Below are 20,770 nucleotides of genomic sequence, written 5' to 3' on the forward strand. Positions count from 1 at the left end.
GACTCCGAGGTTCTGACCCCTGCTGTCGCTGTCAGGTGAGGAGTCTCGGACTGCAGGGCCGCGGGATTCGGGGGCGGGGGGGGGGTGGTGAGGGCTCGCTACCAACCAAAGGCGCGAGGGCTGGCGGTGGGCTGGGCCGAGGGGTGGAGACGCGGTGGGCGGGGTCCCAATAGACCCCGCCCCTTCTCGGCGGCGCTGTCCGCGGTCTCCAAGTCTGCGAGGCCGAGGTGGGCGCCAAGAACGGGGCGCCACAGCCCGCGGAGCCCAGCTCGCCCCAGGGTCTATGGAGTGGTCCCTCTGCGCCGCCTGGCCGGCCTCACGCCGCGCCTGGAGTCTGCTCCGCGGCCAGGTAACCGGGTTGGTGTCCTCTGAGTAGGGGATGCCTGGAGGCTTGACAGGAAGGAAGAGGGACTCCTGGGTCCTGGAGGAGTATGGGGGCCACAACTCTGGTGTCCTGGGGGCTAGAGTATCAGAACGACTGTATACCCAGGCTGGGGAAGGGGTACACTGCTGTTTGTGTCCTGAGGAAATAGGAGATCAGGGAATCTAGACGCCAGGGTCTAGGGCATCTGGGCACCTGGCTGCGGAGGCTTTGGGGCGGCCTGGATCCTGCGGGAAAGGTGCACCCTGGACGCCCAGTTCTGGAAGGAAAATCTGGTTCTGGAGGATCTGGATACCAAGACACCTGGGTCCCAAGTTATAGGTCCATCTGAGGGTGTCCCTGGCTGAGACTGTGGTTGCCGTGTCGGAGGCTGGCTCTCACACGCTGGGGTCTTCAGGGAGGAAGTTGCAATTGCGGAAATTTGGCTGCCCAGACACGTGGCGCCAACCCGAGGGACTGGGGGATCCCTGGGCAGGACATAGGGTGGGGCCCCTGGCCTCTGTCCCCCTACCTCCTTAGCCTAGCCTAGGACATATGCACACCGCAGATCCGAGGAGGCAGACGCTGGGGATGGCCTTGGAGGGCTGACCCCCGGAACCTAGGGCCAGGGGGTTGGAGCCGGGCGTGCCTGGACCCCGGCAGGGCGCCCGCCCCCAGCCCGGCTTGGGCATGCTTGGCACGCAGCGCGCGGGCCGGTCCGATCCGTATGCGCGCCGCGTGCGCCCATTGGTATGCGGGAGCCGGCCCGGCGCGGGCGTGAGGCGGGCGCGCTGGCGGGCGGCGCGGGGGAGGCGGCGGCGGGGCACGTCCTCACCCAGAGCGCCAGCCAGGGGCAGGGCAGGGTAGGAGCTGCGGCTGCTATACCCGGGCCTCTAAAGAGGGGAAACTGAGGCACCATCCAGACCAGCTCCAGGGACCCCGCATGGACCTCAGTTTCCCTAGAAGCTTTCCCCAGGGCATTGGGCGCCGCCTCGGACTCCTTCCCGCTGCAGGAGACGCGGGTCCCTGAGCCTGCCTGAACCAGCCCCGGCGGAGATGGCGGCCCCCTATCCTAGCAGTGGTGGCGGAAGCGAGGTCAAATGCGGGGGTGGCCGCGGCGCCAGCGTCCCGTGGGACTTTCTGCCTGGGCTGATGGTCAAGGCCCCGCCTGGACCCTGGTGAGCTAAGCCCCGCCCCTTTGGTCATGGCCCCGCCCCCGGGGAGGTGCCCCAGGGAGAATTCACACCCGCTCTTGGGTTCGCTTACCCAGAGAGAATTCACACCCAGCTTTCTGCCCCGCCCCTGGGGCTAGAATTCTCAGCGTGACTTATTGAACCGGTTTCTAGTCTCTGTGGCCGGAATTCATGCCCAATATTCTTAACGCCTCCCTTCTTCCTCCTCCCTCAAAGAGGAAGATCTTACACCCCAGGTTGTCCCCACCACCGGCCACGGTAGAGAATTCGCACTCAAGTCTGCCCCATCTCCAGAGGGTTGAGTCCACTCCCAACGTCCTTCTAGTTCCCGGGGCCCCAGGAGGCCTGGCTCGCCCCCCAGGTCCCTCTCCCCCGTGCCCCGAAGTCCAGCTGACGCCTCCTCTGCGCCACCCGCCCAGCTTGCAGGCTCAGCGCAAGGAGAAGTCCCGTAACGCGGCGCGCTCGCGGCGCGGGAAGGAAAACCTGGAGTTCTTCGAGCTGGCCAAGCTACTCCCGTTGCCCGGCGCCATCTCCAGCCAGCTGGACAAGGCGTCCATCGTGCGTCTCAGCGTCACCTACCTCCGCCTGCGCCGCTTCGCAGCGCTGGGGGCGCCGCCCTGGGGGCTGCGGGCGGTGGGACCGCCGGCCGGCCTCGGTGAGTGCGCATGCGCGGGGGCGCGGGGGTTCTCCTACTGGATGGGACCAAGAAACTGGGATCCGAGCTGCAGGAGATTCAGCCCTGGTCCAGCTCCTGGGGAGTCGGCTGGACCGTTTGTATGTCCCTATCACGTGGCTTCTGCCCTCCAAGTCTTGGTTTATTAATCTGTGAAATGGGCACAGAAGTTGGTGCGATAAATTTTGTCCTATGGCAACACCAGGGATCGCTACTATCAGCTATTATTTTTATTAGGGGAGGTGAATCATTATTATCACCAAAGAATCCCCATGTCTGCATGATGAGCCAGAGAGAACCCACTTGGGGCCTCCCAGCACGAATGGGAGATCCCTCACCCAGGCCCGCGGTGCCGCAGAGGGCATGCAAGGACTCTGGAACCTGAAATCCCGGTTTCGGGTGCGTGAGGGAGAGCGCGGTCAAGGGGGGAAGATGAGGAGTTTCAGGGAGACTTGCCTTGGTCTCTGTGCCAGCTCTGTAACCTTGGGCAGGTGGCCTCATCTCACTGTGCCCTTTTTTATGAAATGGGACTAACCATCCAACGTCCCCTAGAAGGCTGAGGAACAGTGTGGGCCGGCGGCCACTTAGTCTGCACGGCTCTGGGGCTCAGGGTACTGAGGTCCGCTGCCCACGGGCACTGTGCTGAGCTCTCCGCCACCTTTAACCCAACTAGGGCAAAGTTCCCGCCTGGAGAGGCCGGCCAAGACACAACAGAGAAATACGACGATATAATCTAGAATCTATAAAAACCTACACTATGTAAAACACAGCTGTATAACTAATTTTATTATTACTCAGACTTGATTATTGATACATAGAAGGGTTATGTTCTTGTCATTATCATTCTATTTTATGCATCTCTGCTTTACTGTTATTACAAGACAGTGAATGGTGTTAATCTGAGGTCGTAGGCAAAAGGCACGGGGTACACCAGGCTACCCCTGTCCCCTACGCAGGAGAAGGGGTGTCCTTAGGGTGGGGTTGCAGGGGCTCCAATTACCCTCCTGCCCCGGTCCCAGGGGAGGGGGGAGGAGAGAAAATAGCATTGATTAAGCTCGCAATAAATCACCATTTAAATTTAAATAATCCGGCTTCCCAGGCGGTAATTAGGCGAATTGACTGGCGCTGAGAGAATGCGGCATTAGCGCCACTGATTACTGTCATTACCTCGAACAACATGTGCGCCGGCGGGGGATAAACATCTTGTCTATTGTCCCTGAGCTCCAGGGAGGAAAAGGGGGGCGGCTGAGAGAGTCAGCCTCCAGCCCCCCACTACCTGGATGGGCATTCCAAGGCTCACAGGGGCGGGGTTCACTGAGGTGACAGCATGGGGTGACAGGCCACCTACTTCAGCAATGCCACCTATATGCCAGAACCAGCTGGGGGCAGGCCAGTGTGTGCAGTACTGCTGGACTCAGAAGCCCCCGAATTAGATCGGAGGACAGGCACCGCAGCTCCAGGGGTCCCCCAACAAGGAGCTAAACACCTGCTTCTGTGGTTCAGATGGGGAAACTGAGGACACCTTAGCTGAACCAGACAGCGGAGCCTGATGGGGCCCCTCTGAAGGGGAGGGCCCCCATGTCCTCCATCTTAAGAGTGGCTGTATACAACTGCCTGCCAGATGCTAAGCCAGGCACTGCATTGGGGTAACCGCAGGTCCCCTCAGAAGGCATGGGAGGGGGCCTCCTGTGGGCCCAGGTCACACAGGGGCACACAGCTGGGATTGCAACACAGGCGCGGCCCTTGGCCTGTCTGTGGCCTACAGGGTGGATCCGGCCTGGTAGAGCTCCTTGTAGATACCTGCTGTTCAGGACCTCAGTTGGTCACCTGTAAAATGGGCCAGTGGATATTAAAATCTAACCCCGGGCCTCCATCTGGGAAGAAGATGGACTTCACCTCATGTTGTCTTCTTTCAGCAAACACCCACTGACCACCTTCCCTGTCTCCCTGACCTCTAAGCCCTACCCACAAGACCCTTGCCCCTCCTTCCTCTCTGCTCTCATTTCCTCCCAGCATCTTTTACTCTGTCCTCCAGCTCTGGCCTCTTTACCTTTCTTCAGAGAGGCAGGTCACTGCCCAGGGCCCTCCGCCCGAGTCGCCTTCCCTCAGTATGCCAGCTCTTCAGGAAGGCCTTCCCTGACCATCCCTGTTAACTCTGCACAGTGCCCCCCCTAGTGCCCCATCTTCCTTTCTTCCTTTGGTGGCTCTTATTGTCATCTGACACACAGGGATGTGCTTATCTTGTTTATCAGGAATCTCTTCCCTGAGGCCCTTTTTTCACATAATGCTCAGGTTGCATGAGGGCTTAATAAATTGTTGTTGAGTGACTATGGACCCAGGTGAGGTGGGGTCTTAGATGGCAGGTCAGGCACCACCACTCTGAGGAAGTGACTCCCAGGAGGTTAGGGAGTAAGCTACAAGAAAGGCCAGAATAGTGGTCCAGGCCTGGAGACACAGCAAGTGCAGAGGCCCTGAGGCAGACAGGGATTGGCTCTCAGGGAGCAGGCCACAGCCTTGAGACCTAGGGGCCTGGAGAGCAGCAAGTGAGGTGAGAACGAACAGGGTGGTCAGTGGGGCTGTGTCGTGGTTGTGTAGGGCCTCCTGGTCATGGGGAGGATATGACCCTTACCCCAGGGAGACAGGAGCCATGAAGGTGGAATCCAGGAGCCCAGAGAGGGAAACAGGGCACAGGTGAAAGGTGAGGCCTTGGTGGGAGCTGGTCAGAGGGGGACAATGCCCTCAGGTCCAGGCCATGGGACATGCTGATGATGTGCATGCATGTGAGGGATAGTGAGGGGTCAAGGTGGACTCCAGGGGACTACCTGGAAGGGTCCACTGCCTCCATGTTATTTGCCATAAAAATCATGGCAGTGCCAGGCGCAGTGGCACACGCCTGTCATCTCAGCGACTCAGGGAGGTTGAGGCAAGAAGACCCCAAGTTCAAAGCCAGCCTCAGCAACTTAGTGAGGCCCTGTCTCAAAAATTTAAAAAATGCAAAGGGCTGGGGATGTGGCTCAGTGGTTGAGTGCCCCTGGGCTCACTCCCTGTGCAAAAAAATAATAATAAGGACGGTGGCGGGACTCGGGTGTTGGCGCACCTCCCGCGAGGCCTGGGTGCTTGGAGACCTTGTGCGTGCAAACCCGTTCCACCCTAAACCAGACCCAGTGCTCGGATGGGGCTGGAGGCCTGAGGACTCCTGCAGAATACCTCCCTCCGCCCACTGCCCTCAGGCTGCCCAGGGAGCAGGCATCTGGATGCTGGGGGCCCCCTTCAGACTCCCCAGGATGAAGATGTCCCAGGCCCTCCCCTCCAGCACCAGAGGCAGCACATCTCTTCAGGGCAGTGGAGGCTCAGAACGTTAGCAGCGCAGGGAGACACTGGAGACCCGGCTTCCGTCTCCCTTCTGCCCTTGGTCTCCCCTTCCTGCCCCTGGGTTCCTCCCGCATTTCTGCTCCCCTGTCCCGTGCGTCTTGATGGTGACTGGAGACAAGCCCTGAGGAGGAAACTGTGCAAGTACTTGTTGAGTGGATGAGTGAGGCTGGGGCTCTGGACTCCAAGGGAGGCCGGTCTGGGAGTGGCCAAGAGCCGCCCGGTGGATTGGTGGATTGGGGGGGGGGGGGGCGAGAAATGGGGCGTTTGAGGGAGGAGTCGGCGAGATGGGGACTGGGGGTGGCGCGAATAATCGTGAGCACCGGCCAGTGATCCCAGACGGCTGGGGGTCCCTCTCCCAGGGGCCGGGCCTGGGCTGGGGAACGCGTCCCGAGCCCGCCCCCACCCGCCTGCGTTCCCGCTGTTAATTGCAGCAGCTCAGTCTGACCCGGGCTGATCCTGAGAGAGGGAAAATGAAGGAATTAGCAAAAATGACAGGGGAAAATTGCGACAATTAGCAGGCCGCATTGTTCCCGCCTGTCACCAGGATGGTTGGAGCTGCATCTCGGGGGAGGGGTCCCCCACCCCCTCCAGTTATTGTTCCTGGAGCTCCGGGCGGGAGGAGGCGGGGAGGAGCAGCCTGGAGGAGGCGGGTGCCCTGGAGGGGCGCACGGGGCTAGGCGACCTCGCGGGTGGTCACGGCCCGGTGCTTTGATGGCCTGGCAGCAACAACAGTGATCGCGCCATCCGCCCTGGGCCGGGTCTCGCGGCACTTCTGTCCGCCTGACCGTGCGGCCCTGCGCCCGCAAACCCACTTGACGGAGGAGGGAGCCGAGGCCCAGAGAGGAGGAGGGGCTGGCCAGGGACGGTGGCACTGGGCTTTGACATCAGCCCTGGGCCCTTGGCCCCACAGGAAGCAGGCGCTTGGGGACCCTCGAGGATACTGGGCCCTCCCCAGAGTGCCTGCCTCTCCCTTGGGGAAGGTCCTCCTCTTCAGGGTCAGGGTCACCCAGGGGGTCTGGGTGGGCACAGTGTCCAGGACCCCCTTATCCCTGCCAACCTCCAGCACAAGGAATGGGGCCCCAGCGGCCGCCTAAGAGAGGAGGGGCGGAAGCCTGGGCCCCTTTGCTGGCTCTCTCCACTTTCTCTCTCTCAGTCTCTTCCCTCTGTCTCTCCAGCTCTTTCTCCCTGCCTCCTTCTATCTCTGTTGGAATTTCTCTGTATACATGTATCTGCCCTTGTCTTATTTTTGTTAAAAAAAAAAAAAAAAAAAAAAAAAAAAAAGTTTAATGAGGTAAAAACAAAACTAGCCGTTTTGAAGTGAACAGATCAGTGGCAGTTAGTGAAGTCATCCGGATGTCATGCAGCCGTCACCTGATTCCAAACCATTTCCATCACCCCAAACAATCGCCGCCCCCACCGGGCAGTTCCCGCCCCCTCCCCCAGGGCTGCAGCCACCGCCCCGCTTCCAGTCTCCGCAGCACCTGCCTTCTTCCGCTAGCACGTTCTGCTCAAGTTCGGCCATGTCACGTCGTCTGTCAGGTTTCACTCTTGATGGTGGAATAAGACTGCACGGTGTGCATGCACCCCATTGTATGCATCCATCCGTCAACGGACGTGGGGCATCGGGGTGGCTTCCACCTTTGCATGAGGTGGATGAGGCTGGGTGGACCCACGGTTGCTGTGTCCGTTCCCTGTCTTGGACCCCTCTGGTTCCGAACTGCCGCCTCGCCTCGCTTCTGCTTTCTTCCTGAGGGTCCCCACACTGCGGTCCTCAGCAGCTGGGCTATTTCACATCCCCACCAGCAACGCATGAAGATTCCATTTCTCCACATCCTTGCCGCCAACACTTGTTTTCTGGGGGTTTGTTTGTTTGTTTGTTTGTTTGTTTCCCCTCTGTTTTGAGGGGTTTTGTTTTTGTTTTAACTCTGGCCATCCCAGTGGTTGTGAAGTGGTGTGTCCATGTAGGGTTTTGTTCATTTGTTTGGTACTGGGGATTGAACCCAGGGGTACTCCGCAAGCACATCCTTAGCCCTTTTAATTCTTTATTTTGAGACAGGGTCTCCTTAAGTTGCTGAGGCTGGCCTCAAGCTTGCAGTCTTCCTGCCTCAGCCTCCTGAGTTGCTGGGATTACAGGCCTGGGCCACCGTGCCCAGCTGTTTGTCATTGTGGTTTTGATTTGCATTTCCCTGAGGAGCAATGATGAGGAACGTCTTTCCATGAGCTAGTTAACTATCTATATATCTTCTCTGAAGTCAGGTCCATTCAAATCTTTTGCCCATTTTTGAATTGGGTTGTCCTTCATTGTGTTGTAATCCCCCATCTCTTTGTTTCTTCGTATGCCCCCCTGGGTCTCCCACCTGCCTCCTCACCTCCCAGCCCCCTGCTCAGCTGTCCCTTCTTCCCGCCATTCTGTCACCCCACATATTCTGTTCTTCATGACACTGGCCACGAATGATACTTCTGTGCTTGTTTCTTGCTTGTGTTTGTCTGCACCTGGCCTGGGAACTCAGTGAGGGCAGGCTGGGTTGTCCTGGTCACCTCTGTGTCCCCAGCACTGCCCCCTACAGGACCTGTAGCAGCAGGTATTCAGTGAGCTTTGGGGGAGTTGATGAGTGGGGCAATAAACAATCCCTACCTGCACCCCCATCTGTCGCAGTCACTGTGTTTGTGACTCTGCCCCTGCTCCCCCTCAGATCCCTTACCCACAGGCCCACAGACCCTGGGCCCCCCCAAGTACCAAGGTGATGCTGGCCTGGGCATCATCGTGGCAGACTTGTAGCCTGGCTCCCTGGGGCCTGTCCAGGCCAGGGTCAGCCAGACCAACAGGCCCTGGCCGCATCCTTCCCTCCGCCCCAGCCTCAGGCCGCCGGGGCCCCGCGGCGCTGGTCTCCGAGGTCTTCGAGCAGCACCTGGGAGGACACATCTTGCAGGTGAGGTCCCTTCCTGGCCTGTTGCTCCTCACCGCCACCTGGTGGCCACCTCCAGGAACAGCACCCCTTCTGCCGCATCATCCCCTGGGGAGCCCCACGCTCTGGCTCCCCTTCTGCTTGCCCCTTTCGAGGGACACTGAAGCCCACCACCCCCAGAACACTGCACCCCAGGCAGAGGCCCAGATTTCAGAACCTCCCTTCCCCTTGCTGGCTGGAAATCCTCCCTACTCCTGCCTCCGTTTCTCCCGACTCTAGTCCCTGGACGGCTTTGTGTTCGCCTTGAACCAGGAAGGAAAATTCCTCTACATCTCAGAAACAGTCTCCATTTATCTGGGCCTCTCACAGGTAAGGACCGCCCGTGGGCCACCATCTCCACTGCCCGACCTGTGATTGCTTTGGTCTCTCCAGACCTCACCATGCCAGCATGAAAGAAATGGATTGAATCCATGGTCCCCAAAGTGTGCCCTTGGAACCCCACATGGCACCCACTTGCTCATCTTCATTTTGGGGGGGGGTTAGGGGGGAGAGTGATTAAAGTAACAGGTCAATTTGAGGAAAGCAAATGAGCTTTGGCCAGATGCACTGTGTTTGCCAGCACGTTTTTTCGTAACCATTTTGAAGTTTATAACAATTCCTGAGGCTGGGGATATAGCTCAGTTGGTAGAGTAATTCCCTTTGGAAGAGTTTGAGGCTCCCCAGCTTTGGGAGAGGTGTGTTTCCCCACCGCCAAAGCTGGGGATTGAACCCTGGGATGCTTTACCACTAAGCTACATTCCCAGCCCTCTTCGTTTTTAGACAGGAACTCCCTCGGTTGCTGAGGCTGGTCTGGGACTTCCAATCCTTCTGCCTCAGCCTCTTGATTTGCTAGGATTACAGGTGAATGCCACCTCGCCTGACTTGTGTGCTGTTTCAGTTGACTGGCTCTCATTATGTCTTTAACTCAACCTGCTGTTTCTGCCCCAGCTCCTGCAAAATAAAAGGAGGGCAGGGAGAATCGAAAGCCCCCTGTCCCGGGAGCCTGGCCTCTTGCAGCTTCTAGGCCTAGCGAATCCATTCAATACTAATTGCTATCAACTTTTATCATTTTAACAAATAGTTTGGCAAATGGGAAATTGGGGAACTTCATTTCATTGGCAATTTGGTTTTTGTGCACAGTTGGTCATTAGCTTGTTAGAGATTCCTGGAGGGGGAAGAGAAAGGAATTTGAACGAGAGGAAAGGGGCACACAGGAAGAGTGGAAGACAGGCTTTAAAAAAAAGGGGTCAAGCCAGGTGTAGTGCATGCCTGTAATCCCAGCGACTCTGGAGGCTGAGGCAGGAGGATCACCAGTTCAAAGCCAGCCTTAGCAACTTAGTGAGGCCCTAAGCAACTCAGCGAGACCCTGTCTCAAAGTAAAAGAATAAAAGGGCTGGGGATGTGACTCAGTGGTTAAGTGCCCCTGGGTTGGGTTCAATCCCCGGTGTTAAAAAAAAAAAAAAAAAAAAATAGGGTCAAGGTCAATGAGGAGGAGGAGTCTAGAGGAATGAGGGCTACTGGGAGACCTGTGACCCCAGGCAGAGGGTCAGTGGAAGCCATGGGAGCCTTATGATCAACGGAGAGCTGTGGTCAAACAGTAATGGGGAGGGGGTGAGCGGGGACATAGGCCAGAAGATTACTGAGGACTCCGGGCAGGAATGCGGTGGAGAGAAGACGGGGTCTGGACCGAGGTCAGCGGGGCTCCCTGTGCTTCCTCTGGGAACACAACCGTTTGTTGTACGGGGTGGGAGTGAACAGGAGTGAGAAGAACCGAGGCCGTGACACCCCAGTCCTATCCCTGGGCCCCTTTCTAGAGGAATCAGGGGTAGGAAAACTTTAATAATCACTGGGTACGATTATCCGCTGGGAGGGCGCGGGAAGAGCCTTCTGCGGTCGCCTTTAAAATCAGGTGAAAATTGTTTCTGCTAAAAAGTCCAAGATTGGCATGGGGCGCACTTGAGCGCGGGCGAGTGCGCCCAGGAGGAACCCGTGCGGGCGAGTGACTGCGCGCGCACCTCACGCGCCCCTGTACTCCCCGCGGCGGCCGGCAGGTGGAGCTGACTGGCAGCAGCGTCTTCGACTACATCCACCCGGGGGACCACTCCGAGGTGCTGGAGCAGCTGGGTCTGCGGGCCCCGATCCCGGGGCCCCCCACCCCGCCTTCCGTCTCGTCCTCTTCCTCCTCCTCATCTTCATCCTCGCTGGCGGATGCCCCGGAGATCGGTAATTCCAAGGATCCCCAAAAGAATGAAGCCTGGGTGAACCTGTGTTCTGCTAGGCCTCCTTTAAACCAAAGGCACCCTCCGTAGAACTGCGCAAACCAAGTCTTTGTAAAACGGATCAGAGCCCGAATTCAGGCGGTGGAACTCCGCTCGCTAAAATGGCCTAAGCTCCCTAGAATGGCCAGGGTCCCCAAGATTGAGCTTCAGAAAGACCCCTCTGCCTGCTGAATGAAGGTGGGAGTGACTTCGGGAAATAATACGGCCGGCAGGCACGCATAGGGGACATTTATTGTGCTGTGCCATTAAGTACATAATTGCATTGAATTCTAACCACAAAGCAGGAACTATTATCCCCATATTACACAGCAGAAAACGAAGACACAGCACAGAGAGGTTAAGTTAATTGCCCCGGGTCACACAGCTATAAGTGATTGAATTGGACTCCAGCCCAGGCTTGTCTATCTTCCCTCCAGTGGAAATTTCCACTCTTGTGGTGCAGAGAGAAAGTGTTGGAGATTAGAGACTGAAAGCTACTTTTAGCTCTGAAATGTTGGGGACCTATGCGGCTAACTCTCCCGTAAATAGGATTTTCCTACATTGGGTTTGCTTAAGACCAAAACCACCTGGTACCTCAGCAGGGGTTGCCAGCTTGGTGGGATGTCTGTAACACAGGAGGCTGCTGGGGGGTGAGAGTGTGTGTACCTGAACTTGAGGCACAGGGTACTTTGTGAGCATTTTTATAAGACCATATAGGGGCTTACAGGATAATCTGGATTTGTGAGTTTTATTTATTGCTATTCCCCACCCCACGCCCCTGCTCTGTGCCAGGCCCTATGCTGGGGACACAGTAGTGACATTTCTGCCCCCTTGGAGTTCACAGTCCAGTGGGGGAGACTGACCTGGTCCCAGACAGTGACAGTTGAAACTGGACAGAGCCCAGATGGGGACCCCAGAAAGAACATCTGGCCCAGCCTAGAGGGTCAGAGAGGGCTTCCTGGAGCAGATGTCAGAGCTGAGACCTGGAAAAAGAGGCTGGAGAGGTGGCTCTCTTCTACAGATCCTAGGGAGCTCTGGTGGACCGGAGCAGGAGAGGGACGGTCTGGCTGGAGCTTTGAAGGACCTTCCTGGCACAGCGAGCCTGCATGATTAGGTGTTGTCTGGGAGTGGATGCAGCCTGACCCTATCAGTGTCCCATGTCTCCTTGGCTCTGCGGGGGGTGGGGCTGTGTTGCCTCTTCAGGACCCCATAACCGCCCCCTCTGTCCGCCCCAGAGACCAGCCCCGCAGAGGTGCCTGCTTCTCCCCGGGTGCAGGAGCGCTCCTTCTTCATCCGCATGAAATCCACCCTCACCAAGAGGGGGCTGCACGTCAAGGCCTCCGGGTACAAGGTGGGTGTGGGCTGTCTGGCCCCAGCCTCTGTCGGCGCATCCTGTGGTCAGGGGCAGAGCTCCTGCATTCCTACCAGCTGTCCTCGGTCTGGGGCTGACCCAGGGACACCGACTGGTGGCTTCTCTGGCTACAGATAGTTTAGGGAACCATATCTGGGAGTCCCTCACTTACCCCGTGCCCCAGGGTCTCTGGGTGACAGGTGGAACCTGGCGGGATGGCTCGGTTATGGTCTTCCAGCCACTGGCCTCGCCCCGCCCCGACCACGCCCACTGTCCACTGGTGCTGCTTCGCCTGTCCCCAACTACCCCCACCACCAGCAGGTCATCCACGTGACAGGGCGCCTGCGGGCCCGTGCGCTGGGCCTTGTGGCTCTGGGTCACACCTTGCCTCCAGCCCCACTGGCTGAGCTGCCTCTTCACGGACACATGATCGTCTTCCGTCTCAGCCTGGGCCTCACCATCCTTGCTTGTGAGAGCAGGTACCCGGGTCGGGGACTAAGGCGGGTGGATGGTGGCGCGCAGGAGACCTGAGGTTCGTGGGAAGGCACAGGGAGCGCTGGGTCTGCGGACTGGGTGGTCGGGGAACCATGGGAGGAGGAAGAGCAGCGGAGGGGCAGCGGGACAAGGTGAAGGGAGGCAGGCCCCGCCTCACCTCGGCCCGGGTGGGGCCTTTGGGGCTGGAGGGGGCGGGGTCCGCGGAGCCCAGGCGGTGGGGCAGAGTAAGATGAACCGGTCCCCATGCGGAGAGCATCATCAAAGCCCGGGGGCTCTGCCACATGCTCGCAGCCACCCTACCAAGGACACTATTATTAGCCCATTTCACAGCTAAACAGAGGCCCAGAGTCCTCAGGGCAAGGGCCTGGACCCTGGGTCACTCTGGAGCCAACTCTGCCTGTTTTCCCCACACCATGGTTTTGGACTCCTCCCCTTTTCTGTCATCCCAGAGTCAGCGACCATATGGACCTGGGGCCCTCAGAGCTTGTGGGCCGCAGCTGCTACCAGTTTGTCCATGGACAGGATGCAACCAGGATCCGCCAAAGCCACCTGGACCGTGAGACCCACCTCAGATACCCTCCTCCCCTGCCTAACACTACACAGACCTGGGTACCCTCACTGCCCTGTTCCCGGGAAGTCCTTCTTCAGGGCTGACCATGGTGCCTCCTACTGCACCTGCAGTGCCAAGGGCTCAGTTTGGCACAGGAAGAGAGCATGGAGGAGACTGAGCAACTCAGAAGTCGGGGGGAGGAACTCGAGGGGCTGTGGGGTCTCTGACTGGCTGTCTCCCTCTCTGCCTCCCACTTGTCCCTGCCTGTCACCCTTGGTGTGTCCCGTGTCTCTCACTCGGCCTACCTTCCTGTCCCTCTCTCTCTGGTCTTTCTCTCCCTCTCTGCCCCCGCTCCCGTCCACTGTTTTTTGACCCCCTCGCCCCCATCCCCACCCTGCCCTGTCCCTTGATCTCTCCCGACCTCTGGGCTGGGCCCAGTGCTGGACAAGGGTCAGGTGATGACCGGTTACTACCGTTGGCTGCAGCGTGCTGGGGGCTTTGTGTGGCTGCAGTCTGTGGCCACTGTGGCTGGCAGCGGGAAGAGCCCTGGGGAGCATCACGTGCTCTGGGTCAGCCATGTGCTCAGGTGAGAGCCTCTGGGACAGGACAAGCCCTGAGGGGTCTAGAAACATGCAGGGGGAAAGGAGGCAGTGAGAGGGAAGGCCCGGAGGGGTCCTGGCAGGAGGCAGAAGAGAGTCAGGGGAAGGAGGGGATAGCAGCTGAGGGGGACAGGGACAGGTTCAGATGACTTCTGGCTCAGACTGAGGATCTGAGATTGACCCTGGGCACTGGGGAGCCATGGTAGGTTCTTATCAGGGAGGGCCACAGAGTAGACCAACTCATGGAAAGACAGGAGGGAAAGGCATGGCCAGCTGGGGGCACAGCACAGACACAGGCTCGGCAGCAGGAGGTGACATGTGCTTGGGCTAGAGCATGAAGCCATGAGAGGAAAGGCTGAGAACTGGGGCTGGCCCTGGGCTCGGGGTAGAGCCCTGCCTCCTCATACGTGAGGCACTGGGTTCCACCCTCAGCACACTAAAAAAATGAAAAACTAGATATTGTGTCCACCTACAGCCACACAAATATTTTTAAAAAGCCTCAGAATGATGGTGAGGCCTTTCATAGGGGCACTGGGGAGCCACAGAAGGCTCTAGGTATGAAAGGGCCAAAGTCAGATCTGCATTTTGGGAAAAACCCTTTTGCTACTGAGGGTCTGAGAAACAAAATGAGTCCTGGGGACCCAGGAAGGAGGCTGGGGCGGGTCTGGAAAATGCCAGACTCTAAGGCTGGGGGAAGGAGAAGGCTGTCCTCTGCTTAGACTTGGGCTCTGGAGAGAAGTAGCCAGTCTGGAAGGAAGATACTGACCTCAGAGGAGCACGGGGTGCCCGGGACACACCCAGATGGTAATGTCCAGGTGGCCAGTGGCTGTATGGGTCTGGACTCAGGAGACAGCCAGCCAGGCAGCGCTAGAAACCAACTTGGATTGTGGGGGTCTGGAGAAGAGTCCTCTACGTATTTCAGGGCGGAGGCTCCATATTCCCTGGTGGGGTCTCCTACAGTCACAGTGCAGGGGGGCTTCATTTACTGCTGCAGGTGGTGTGGGGCAGGAGGGCACCTTCCCTTGCCGGAAGCCAAGCAGCCTGGGACTCCTGGCTCTCAATTCCATTCTCTTCTCCCCAGCCAAGCTGAGGGTAGCCAGACACCTCTGGATGCCTTCCAGCTTCCAGCCAGTGTGCCCTGTGAAGACACATCCAGCCCAAGGCCAGAGCACACAGGTAAGCCCCATTCACCTGGGCCCCTGGGAAGCCCCAAGGGACTGCTGAGACCTGAAGTGTCCAATCTGGAAGCCACATGTGGCCATTTACATTAAAATTAAAAGTTCATGCTGGGCAACATGGCACAAGCCTGTAATCCCTGCAAACTGGCAGGAGGATCCCAAGTTTGAAGCCAGCCTCAGCAACTTAGGCCCTAAGCAACTCAGTGAGACCCTGTCATAAAAAGGGCTGGGGATGTGTTCAATCCCTGCTACAAAAAAAAAAAAAAAGAAAAAAAAAAAAAAAGAAAGAAAAAAAAAGAAAGGAAGAAAGAAAGAAAAGAAATCCACATCCTGATCATATTTGCCACATTTCCAGTGCTCAGTCAGTCACATGTAGCCAGGGACTGCCTCACGGGACAGTGCAGATATAAAACATTTTCAGTACTGTGGAACGCTGTGTCCTGGAAAGTTCTACAGATCAGCACAGATCTAGACTGGGACTTCTCAACCTCAGCCTACCCCCACTTTAGGGCTGGATGGTCCTTTGCGCTGGAGGATGGTTAGCAGCACTTCTGGCCTCTGCCCACTACACGCCAGTGGCACCCTCCTTCCAGTGTGACAACCCAAAGTGCCTCTAGTCACCAGGTGTTCCCTAGCTGAGAACGCAGGTCTAGCCCATGAGCAGAGTGGGAAGGCAGGGCTGGGGGGACAGCGCTTCAGAATCTGCCTCTTCCAGAGCGGGAGCCCCCAGTGGAGAGGAAGCAGGCCATCCCCGCCGCCAAGGACGAGGCCCCGAAGACCCGCGGCAAACGCATCAAGGTGGAACCGGCTCCCAGGGAAAGGCAAGGGCCCGAGGACAGTGGGGACGAGGAGCCCTCCGACCAGCCGGCCCTGCCGCGACGGGAGTTCACTTCTGTCATCCGGGCGGGGGCGCTGAAGCAGGACCCAGTGCGGCCGTGGGGCCTGGCGCCGCCAGGGGACCCCCCAGCCTCCCTGCTCCACGCGGGCTTCCTGCCGCCCGTGGTGCGGAGCCTGTGCGCGCCTGGCGCCATCCGCTACGGCCCCGCCGAGCTGGGCCTCGTGTACCCGCACCTGCCGCGGCTGGGCCCGGGCCCCGCGCTCCCCGAGGCCTTCTACCCAAGCCTGGGCCTGCCCTACCCCGGGCCCCCGGGCACCAGGGTGCCGCGGAAGGGGGACTGAGGACTGCGGGGCGCTGGACCTGGGGAGGGCGGCGGGGCCCCGCTGTCAGCCCTCCCAAGAATTAAACACCGCAGGCGCGCTGCGTCTCCATCCCGTCGTCTCCTGGGTGATCGGCTTCTCCCCACGGCCCCACCTCCTCCAGGCCCAGCCTTCCCCAAGCAACAGGAACCACCACTCGGAATCTGGAGCGAGGGGAGGGTCAGGTTTTAATGTCCCAGTCCTCGGGCCTGGGCCGTCCAGCGCCCAGCCAGTCCGCACGGCCGTTTACTCGGGCGGTGGCCGGCCTGCTTCATCTGGGCCTTCTGCGCTGGCCGCCCCATCGTCCTCGGGTACGAGTTCCACATCGAGCTCTAGCTGGCCCATGTAGAGGCCGACGGCACAAGCCCAGAGCAGGCTCACAGCCAGCACGGCCCCCACGCCTGCCGCGGCGCCCCCCAGAGATAGCTGCATGGGTCCCCGCAGCGCGGCCAGGCCCACGGCATAGGAGGCGCCGCCCCACACTACACACAGGCCGCCCAGCAGGAAGAAGCCTGTGGAAGACAAGACCATGGTCAATGGAGGGCAGGGCTGGGGTCACCAGGCTGGTGCTGTCCTGGTGAGGGGTGAGGGGGTTGGGGAGGTCAGGGGACTGAGGCTGGGTTCGCGGGTTCTGGGGTAGTACAAGGTGACAGCATAAAGAGGAATCGGGGTGTCCATGTTTAGAGGAGGGGTCCAGGATAGTGGGGGCTGGTGTGGGAGCAAAGAAGTTGGAGGGGCAAAGGCAGGGTCTTGCAGGAGGGCTGGACAAAGGTCCCTCATCTTTGGGAAATCAGATTGGGAGAGGACGCCCCACAGCTATGCCCTTGGCCACCACACGAGGGACCTGTATCCATGAGTAGGGGTGGGTGGGTAGGAAGCCCACACTCACCAGTGTGTTAGGGGAACAGTGAGAGGGTCAACATTTTAATTTGGGGGGGAGGCTCCCACACTCTCTTGAGGGCAAGAGTAAGGATCTACACTCACCATAGGCTGCTTCCCGACCCATGTCACTCTGCATGAAGGAGATGACCCCAATGCCAGATGCCAGGAGGCCATTGCGGAACCAGGAGAGGAAGGCTGGAGGGAGGGGAGACGCGAGCTCAGTGTCCCGGTGTCAGCCCAACCCTGCCTCCCCCATCCCATCCAGCCACACAGCCAAGCTGCCCCAGATCCTCACCTTTTTCAGGAAGCCCCCCACCAAACCACATCGCCCCAATGCTCTCACCCCATCACTGAGCCCCTCTCCCCCAAATTCTGCAGCACCAGAGATTCAAGACAGTCTGCAGAACCTGGAGGACAATTTAGAGCCCAGAGTGAAGAGCCTCAAGCTGAAGACAGGAAAACACCAAGAGGTCGTCTTGGTCACCTCCCTGCCCACATGTGTATCTCCATGGCCTTCCCTCTCACTTCTTCCTCACACCTCTGGAGTAAGGTTCTCCCACCCAAGCCTTTCTCCAGCTTCCCTCTTCACCTTCCTCCAAATGCCACCCCTCTCCTACAGGGTACGGTCGTCCTCAACGCAGCCACATCCCCCCTACACACACACACCACTCAAACTTTTGCGTGGTGCTGGCAGGCTGGTTCCATTACAAGACCCCACTCTATCCACTCAATGTGATGCCCCATCCCCTCCAAACTGCCACCCCCGACCCCCAGTTGAGCTCCCTCCCCCTGCAGCATAGATCACCTCTCCCTCCAATCAGACCAGAACTTTTCTTCGATTGGTTGTGCCCTCCTCCAATCCGGAGCTTCCCCATCTTCTGCGGGGAGCCACGCTCCCGCTTTATACAGAGTGGTCGCCTCTGCAATTCGTAAGGACCCTTCTTGCAAACAACTCCCTCACTCTTAAGCTGCCTCTGCAGACCTTTTTCATCCCGGCAAGCGCAATTCTATCAAGCTGCCTCTCCGCAGTGGGCCACCGCTTCCAATCCCTGCTGCACCCCGTTAACCCGAGCCCACTCCTATCCGCTAGTCCTTGCCCTACGCGGACAGCCTGCGCTCTCGCAACAAGGGTTTCTCGGAGCTCACACGGAAGCCCTTCTCCCTGCCGAGCCCGGGCCCTGTTTCCAGCAGGAACAGCACGCACCCTCGTCGCCCACACACATACGCCCACCGCCCAGCTACACGAACCCCCATCTCCCAACTGGGCTGACCCCACTGCCTACCACAGACCTGTCTCGTGAGCCTTCCGGAGAAGCCAGGCGTCCGCGCGGTCCAGTTCGGACACTGGGGGCGGCGAAGCCCCGGCGCGGGGGCCGTGACCCGGGGCGAAGGACCCCCGGGCGCCCCCACTCCGGGGCCGCTGAGGCGGCAGCAGCGCCCCCCGGAAGCGGTGTCGGGCCAAGCGGGCGACCCGAGCCCACCACCAGCCGCCTCCCATGGTTCGCCCTACAGCTGCCGCGCGCCGCCCCGCCCCAAGGGCCGCCTGTAGGCTGCAAGACGCGTCACTCAGGAGCGGCGGCCCTCCCATTAGGTTGTCGCCCGCCACTCAGATCTGGTAATCATTGTCCATTGGTCAAAGTTATGATGATTCCCTCCTCTGTTATCTATGCCGGTAGTGTGCGTCCCACCTTGCTTTTACCACTCGACTACGAGTCCCAGCGATCATTGCGTCGGGGAAGGGTCTCTCTTCAGGAGTCGGCGGCGCGGTGTCTGCTGGGACTTGTAGTTTTAAAATTAATTTCAAAAAAACAAAATTCTGGGAGCTTAATGTAGAATCTTTGCAAAACCTCGGGGAGTCCAGAGGAGAGAGTAAAACTCATCAGTAAGCCGACCAATGAGCGATTACTACTGATTACTACTACTATTTTGTATTCCTCTCAAGTCTTTCTTTCTGCGTAGATGTAAAATAAGATGCTGTTTGACAAATTAATTTTTTTCAGATAATTTTACTGTGAACCTTGAATTATGACATTGGAATATTTTCCCATGACATTTAAACTTCTAATCTTAAAAACATCGTTTACTTTGAACACAGTGGTAATGCAGGGTTCAATGAAATGTAATCCCCAACCAGTCGCCTACCAGTTTCCATCCCCCATTTAACACCATCATATTTAATGTTCCTATTGATGCATTATTAGGATATACCACAAGTGATTGATCGGGATCCCACTGGTGGATACCTAGATCTTTTCCATTTTCCTCTGCTATAAACATATGTAGTTCCCTTTAAGGTCTAAGTCTCTGATTTTAGGAGGGACGAGATCCCACTGGCTGGCTGGGGTAGTGGGTTGTGGGGTGCTCAGTGGTACAGCACTTGCCTAGCATGTATGAAGCATTGGGTTCGATCCTCAGCACCACGTAAAAATAAATAAATAAAATAAAGTTATTGTTTCCATCTTTTTTTTTTTTCTTTCTTTCTTTTTTAGAACTGGGGATTGAACCCAGGGCTTTGGGAATGTGAGGCAAACACTTTGCCACTGAGCTACATTCCAGCCCCTGTTATGTCCATATACTAAAGAGACAGACAGACAGACAGACAGACAGAGACAGAGAGAAACAGAGAGAGACAGACATACACACAGGCAGAGAAAATGTTTTTAAAAAATCCCACTGGCAAACTTTAGCAGCCTGCTTCTGCCAATGGTTGCTCTCTTGGCTTTCTACACTCACTACACCATGACATAATTATCTTGATACTTCTCTGCCTCTGTCATCAGGCTGTGAGCTTCCAGTGGATGGGGTACTTCACTGACACATCTCCATGTCCCCCGACCCAACACAGGGGAGGGACTCAACCAACAATAATAGCAAATGCTTAGTGATGGCTTCTCTGTGCCAGGAATTGTGCTAGGCACGTCACGCACATAATGGTGGCTTAGTCCTCACCGTAGCCCTAAGAGTCAGAGGCTGGAATGCTCCGTGTCTTACAGAGGGGAAAGCCAGGCTCAGAGGACTGGGATAATAGAAGCTGATGTCAACTGAGCTCAACGTGTCAGTCGCTGTCCTACTGCCTTGTATGCACGGTCTTATTAAATCTTCAAAATAGCTTCGAGTGGTACATTATTATTCCCTTTTTTGGCAAGGGAGGGATATCAGGGATTTAACTCATTGAGTCACATTTCCAGCCTTTTTTTTTTTTTTTGTATTTTATTCAGAGACGGGTTCTCACTGCGTTGCTTAGCTCCTCTCTTGCTTAAACTGGCTTTGAACTCACAATCCTCCTGCCTCAGCCTCCCAAGCCACTTGGATTACAGGCCTGCACCAACGTGCCTGGCTATTATTCCCATTTTTCAGAGGAGATAGAGAGAGGTTAAATCACTACCCTCAATCACATAGCTAACTAGACATGTTCAATGCCAAATTACTAGCCATTGGGCCCTACCCCTAACACACATTCACACATTCATTCATTCAACAAGTATTTCCTGAGCAGCTGGAGATAGGGGCTCATGCCTATAATCCCAGTGACTCAGGAGGCTAAGAAAGGAGGGCCACATGTTTGAGGCCAGTCTCAGTCACTGAGTGAGACCCTGTCTCAAAGTAAAAAATAAAAATGGCTGGGGATGTAGTTCACTGGTAAAGTACCCCTGGGTTAAATCCCCAGTACCAAACCAATCACCCAAGAAGTAAACACACACATACACGCCACAAAA

At 57.5% G+C, this 20,770-nt stretch overlaps 2 protein-coding genes across 3 annotated transcripts; one reads left to right on the forward strand and one right to left on the reverse strand.

The window, feature by feature from the left end:
* Positions 1 to 207: 207 nt before the first annotated feature.
* NPAS1 (neuronal PAS domain protein 1) lies at positions 208 to 16,200 on the forward strand. Of its 2 annotated transcripts, none has more exons than XM_079119546.1 (12): positions 208 to 349; positions 1,375 to 1,539; positions 1,974 to 2,209; positions 8,456 to 8,529; positions 8,785 to 8,874; positions 10,596 to 10,767; positions 12,038 to 12,153; positions 12,472 to 12,632; positions 13,098 to 13,204; positions 13,637 to 13,784; positions 14,879 to 14,973; positions 15,691 to 16,200. In XM_079119546.1, the coding sequence occupies exons 2-12, from the start codon at positions 1,418 to 1,420 to the stop codon at positions 16,152 to 16,154; spliced, it is 1,785 nt and encodes a 594-aa protein (XP_078975672.1). In that variant the 5' UTR covers positions 208 to 349; positions 1,375 to 1,417; the 3' UTR covers positions 16,155 to 16,200. The 2 variants fall into 2 exon arrangements, with proteins under 2 accessions (XP_078975672.1, XP_078975673.1); XM_079119547.1 differs by having other exon boundaries at positions 12,475 to 12,632.
* A 137-nt stretch (positions 16,201 to 16,337) lies between these two features.
* On the reverse strand, positions 16,338 to 18,604 carry TMEM160 (transmembrane protein 160). Its single transcript, XM_079119548.1, has 3 exons — positions 18,345 to 18,604; positions 17,157 to 17,249; positions 16,338 to 16,684 (listed from the first exon to the last, which is right to left on the reverse strand). The coding sequence occupies exons 1-3, from the start codon at positions 18,550 to 18,552 to the stop codon at positions 16,419 to 16,421; spliced, it is 567 nt and encodes a 188-aa protein (XP_078975674.1). The 5' UTR covers positions 18,553 to 18,604; the 3' UTR covers positions 16,338 to 16,418.
* Between the last annotated feature and the right edge of the window lie 2,166 nt (positions 18,605 to 20,770).

This window comes from Sciurus vulgaris (genome assembly GCF_902686455.1).
Source record: "Sciurus vulgaris genome assembly, chromosome: 17".
NCBI classification, from domain to species: Eukaryota; Metazoa; Chordata; class Mammalia; order Rodentia; family Sciuridae; genus Sciurus; species Sciurus vulgaris.

Excerpts from the sequence above, each read along its gene's own strand:
- TMEM160 (XM_079119548.1), bottom strand. The coding sequence starts at position 18,552 with ATGGGAGGCGGCTGGTGGTGGGCTCGGGTCGCCCGCTTGGCCCGACAC. Across the intron at positions 17,250-18,344 it reads CCGGAAGGCTCACGAGACAG|CCTTCCTCTCCTGGTTCCGC; the intron begins GTCTGTGGTAGG and ends CCCTCCCTCCAG. Across the intron at positions 16,685-17,156 it reads GGGTCGGGAAGCAGCCTATG|GCTTCTTCCTGCTGGGCGGC; the intron begins GTGAGTGTAGAT and ends TGTCTTCCACAG.
- NPAS1 (XM_079119546.1), top strand. The coding sequence starts at position 1,418 with ATGGCGGCCCCCTATCCTAGCAGTGGTGGCGGAAGCGAGGTCAAATGC. Across the intron at positions 2,210-8,455 it reads GGGACCGCCGGCCGGCCTCG|CCTCAGGCCGCCGGGGCCCC; the intron begins GTGAGTGCGCAT and ends CCTCCGCCCCAG. Across the intron at positions 10,768-12,037 it reads GGCGGATGCCCCGGAGATCG|AGACCAGCCCCGCAGAGGTG; the intron begins GTAATTCCAAGG and ends TGTCCGCCCCAG.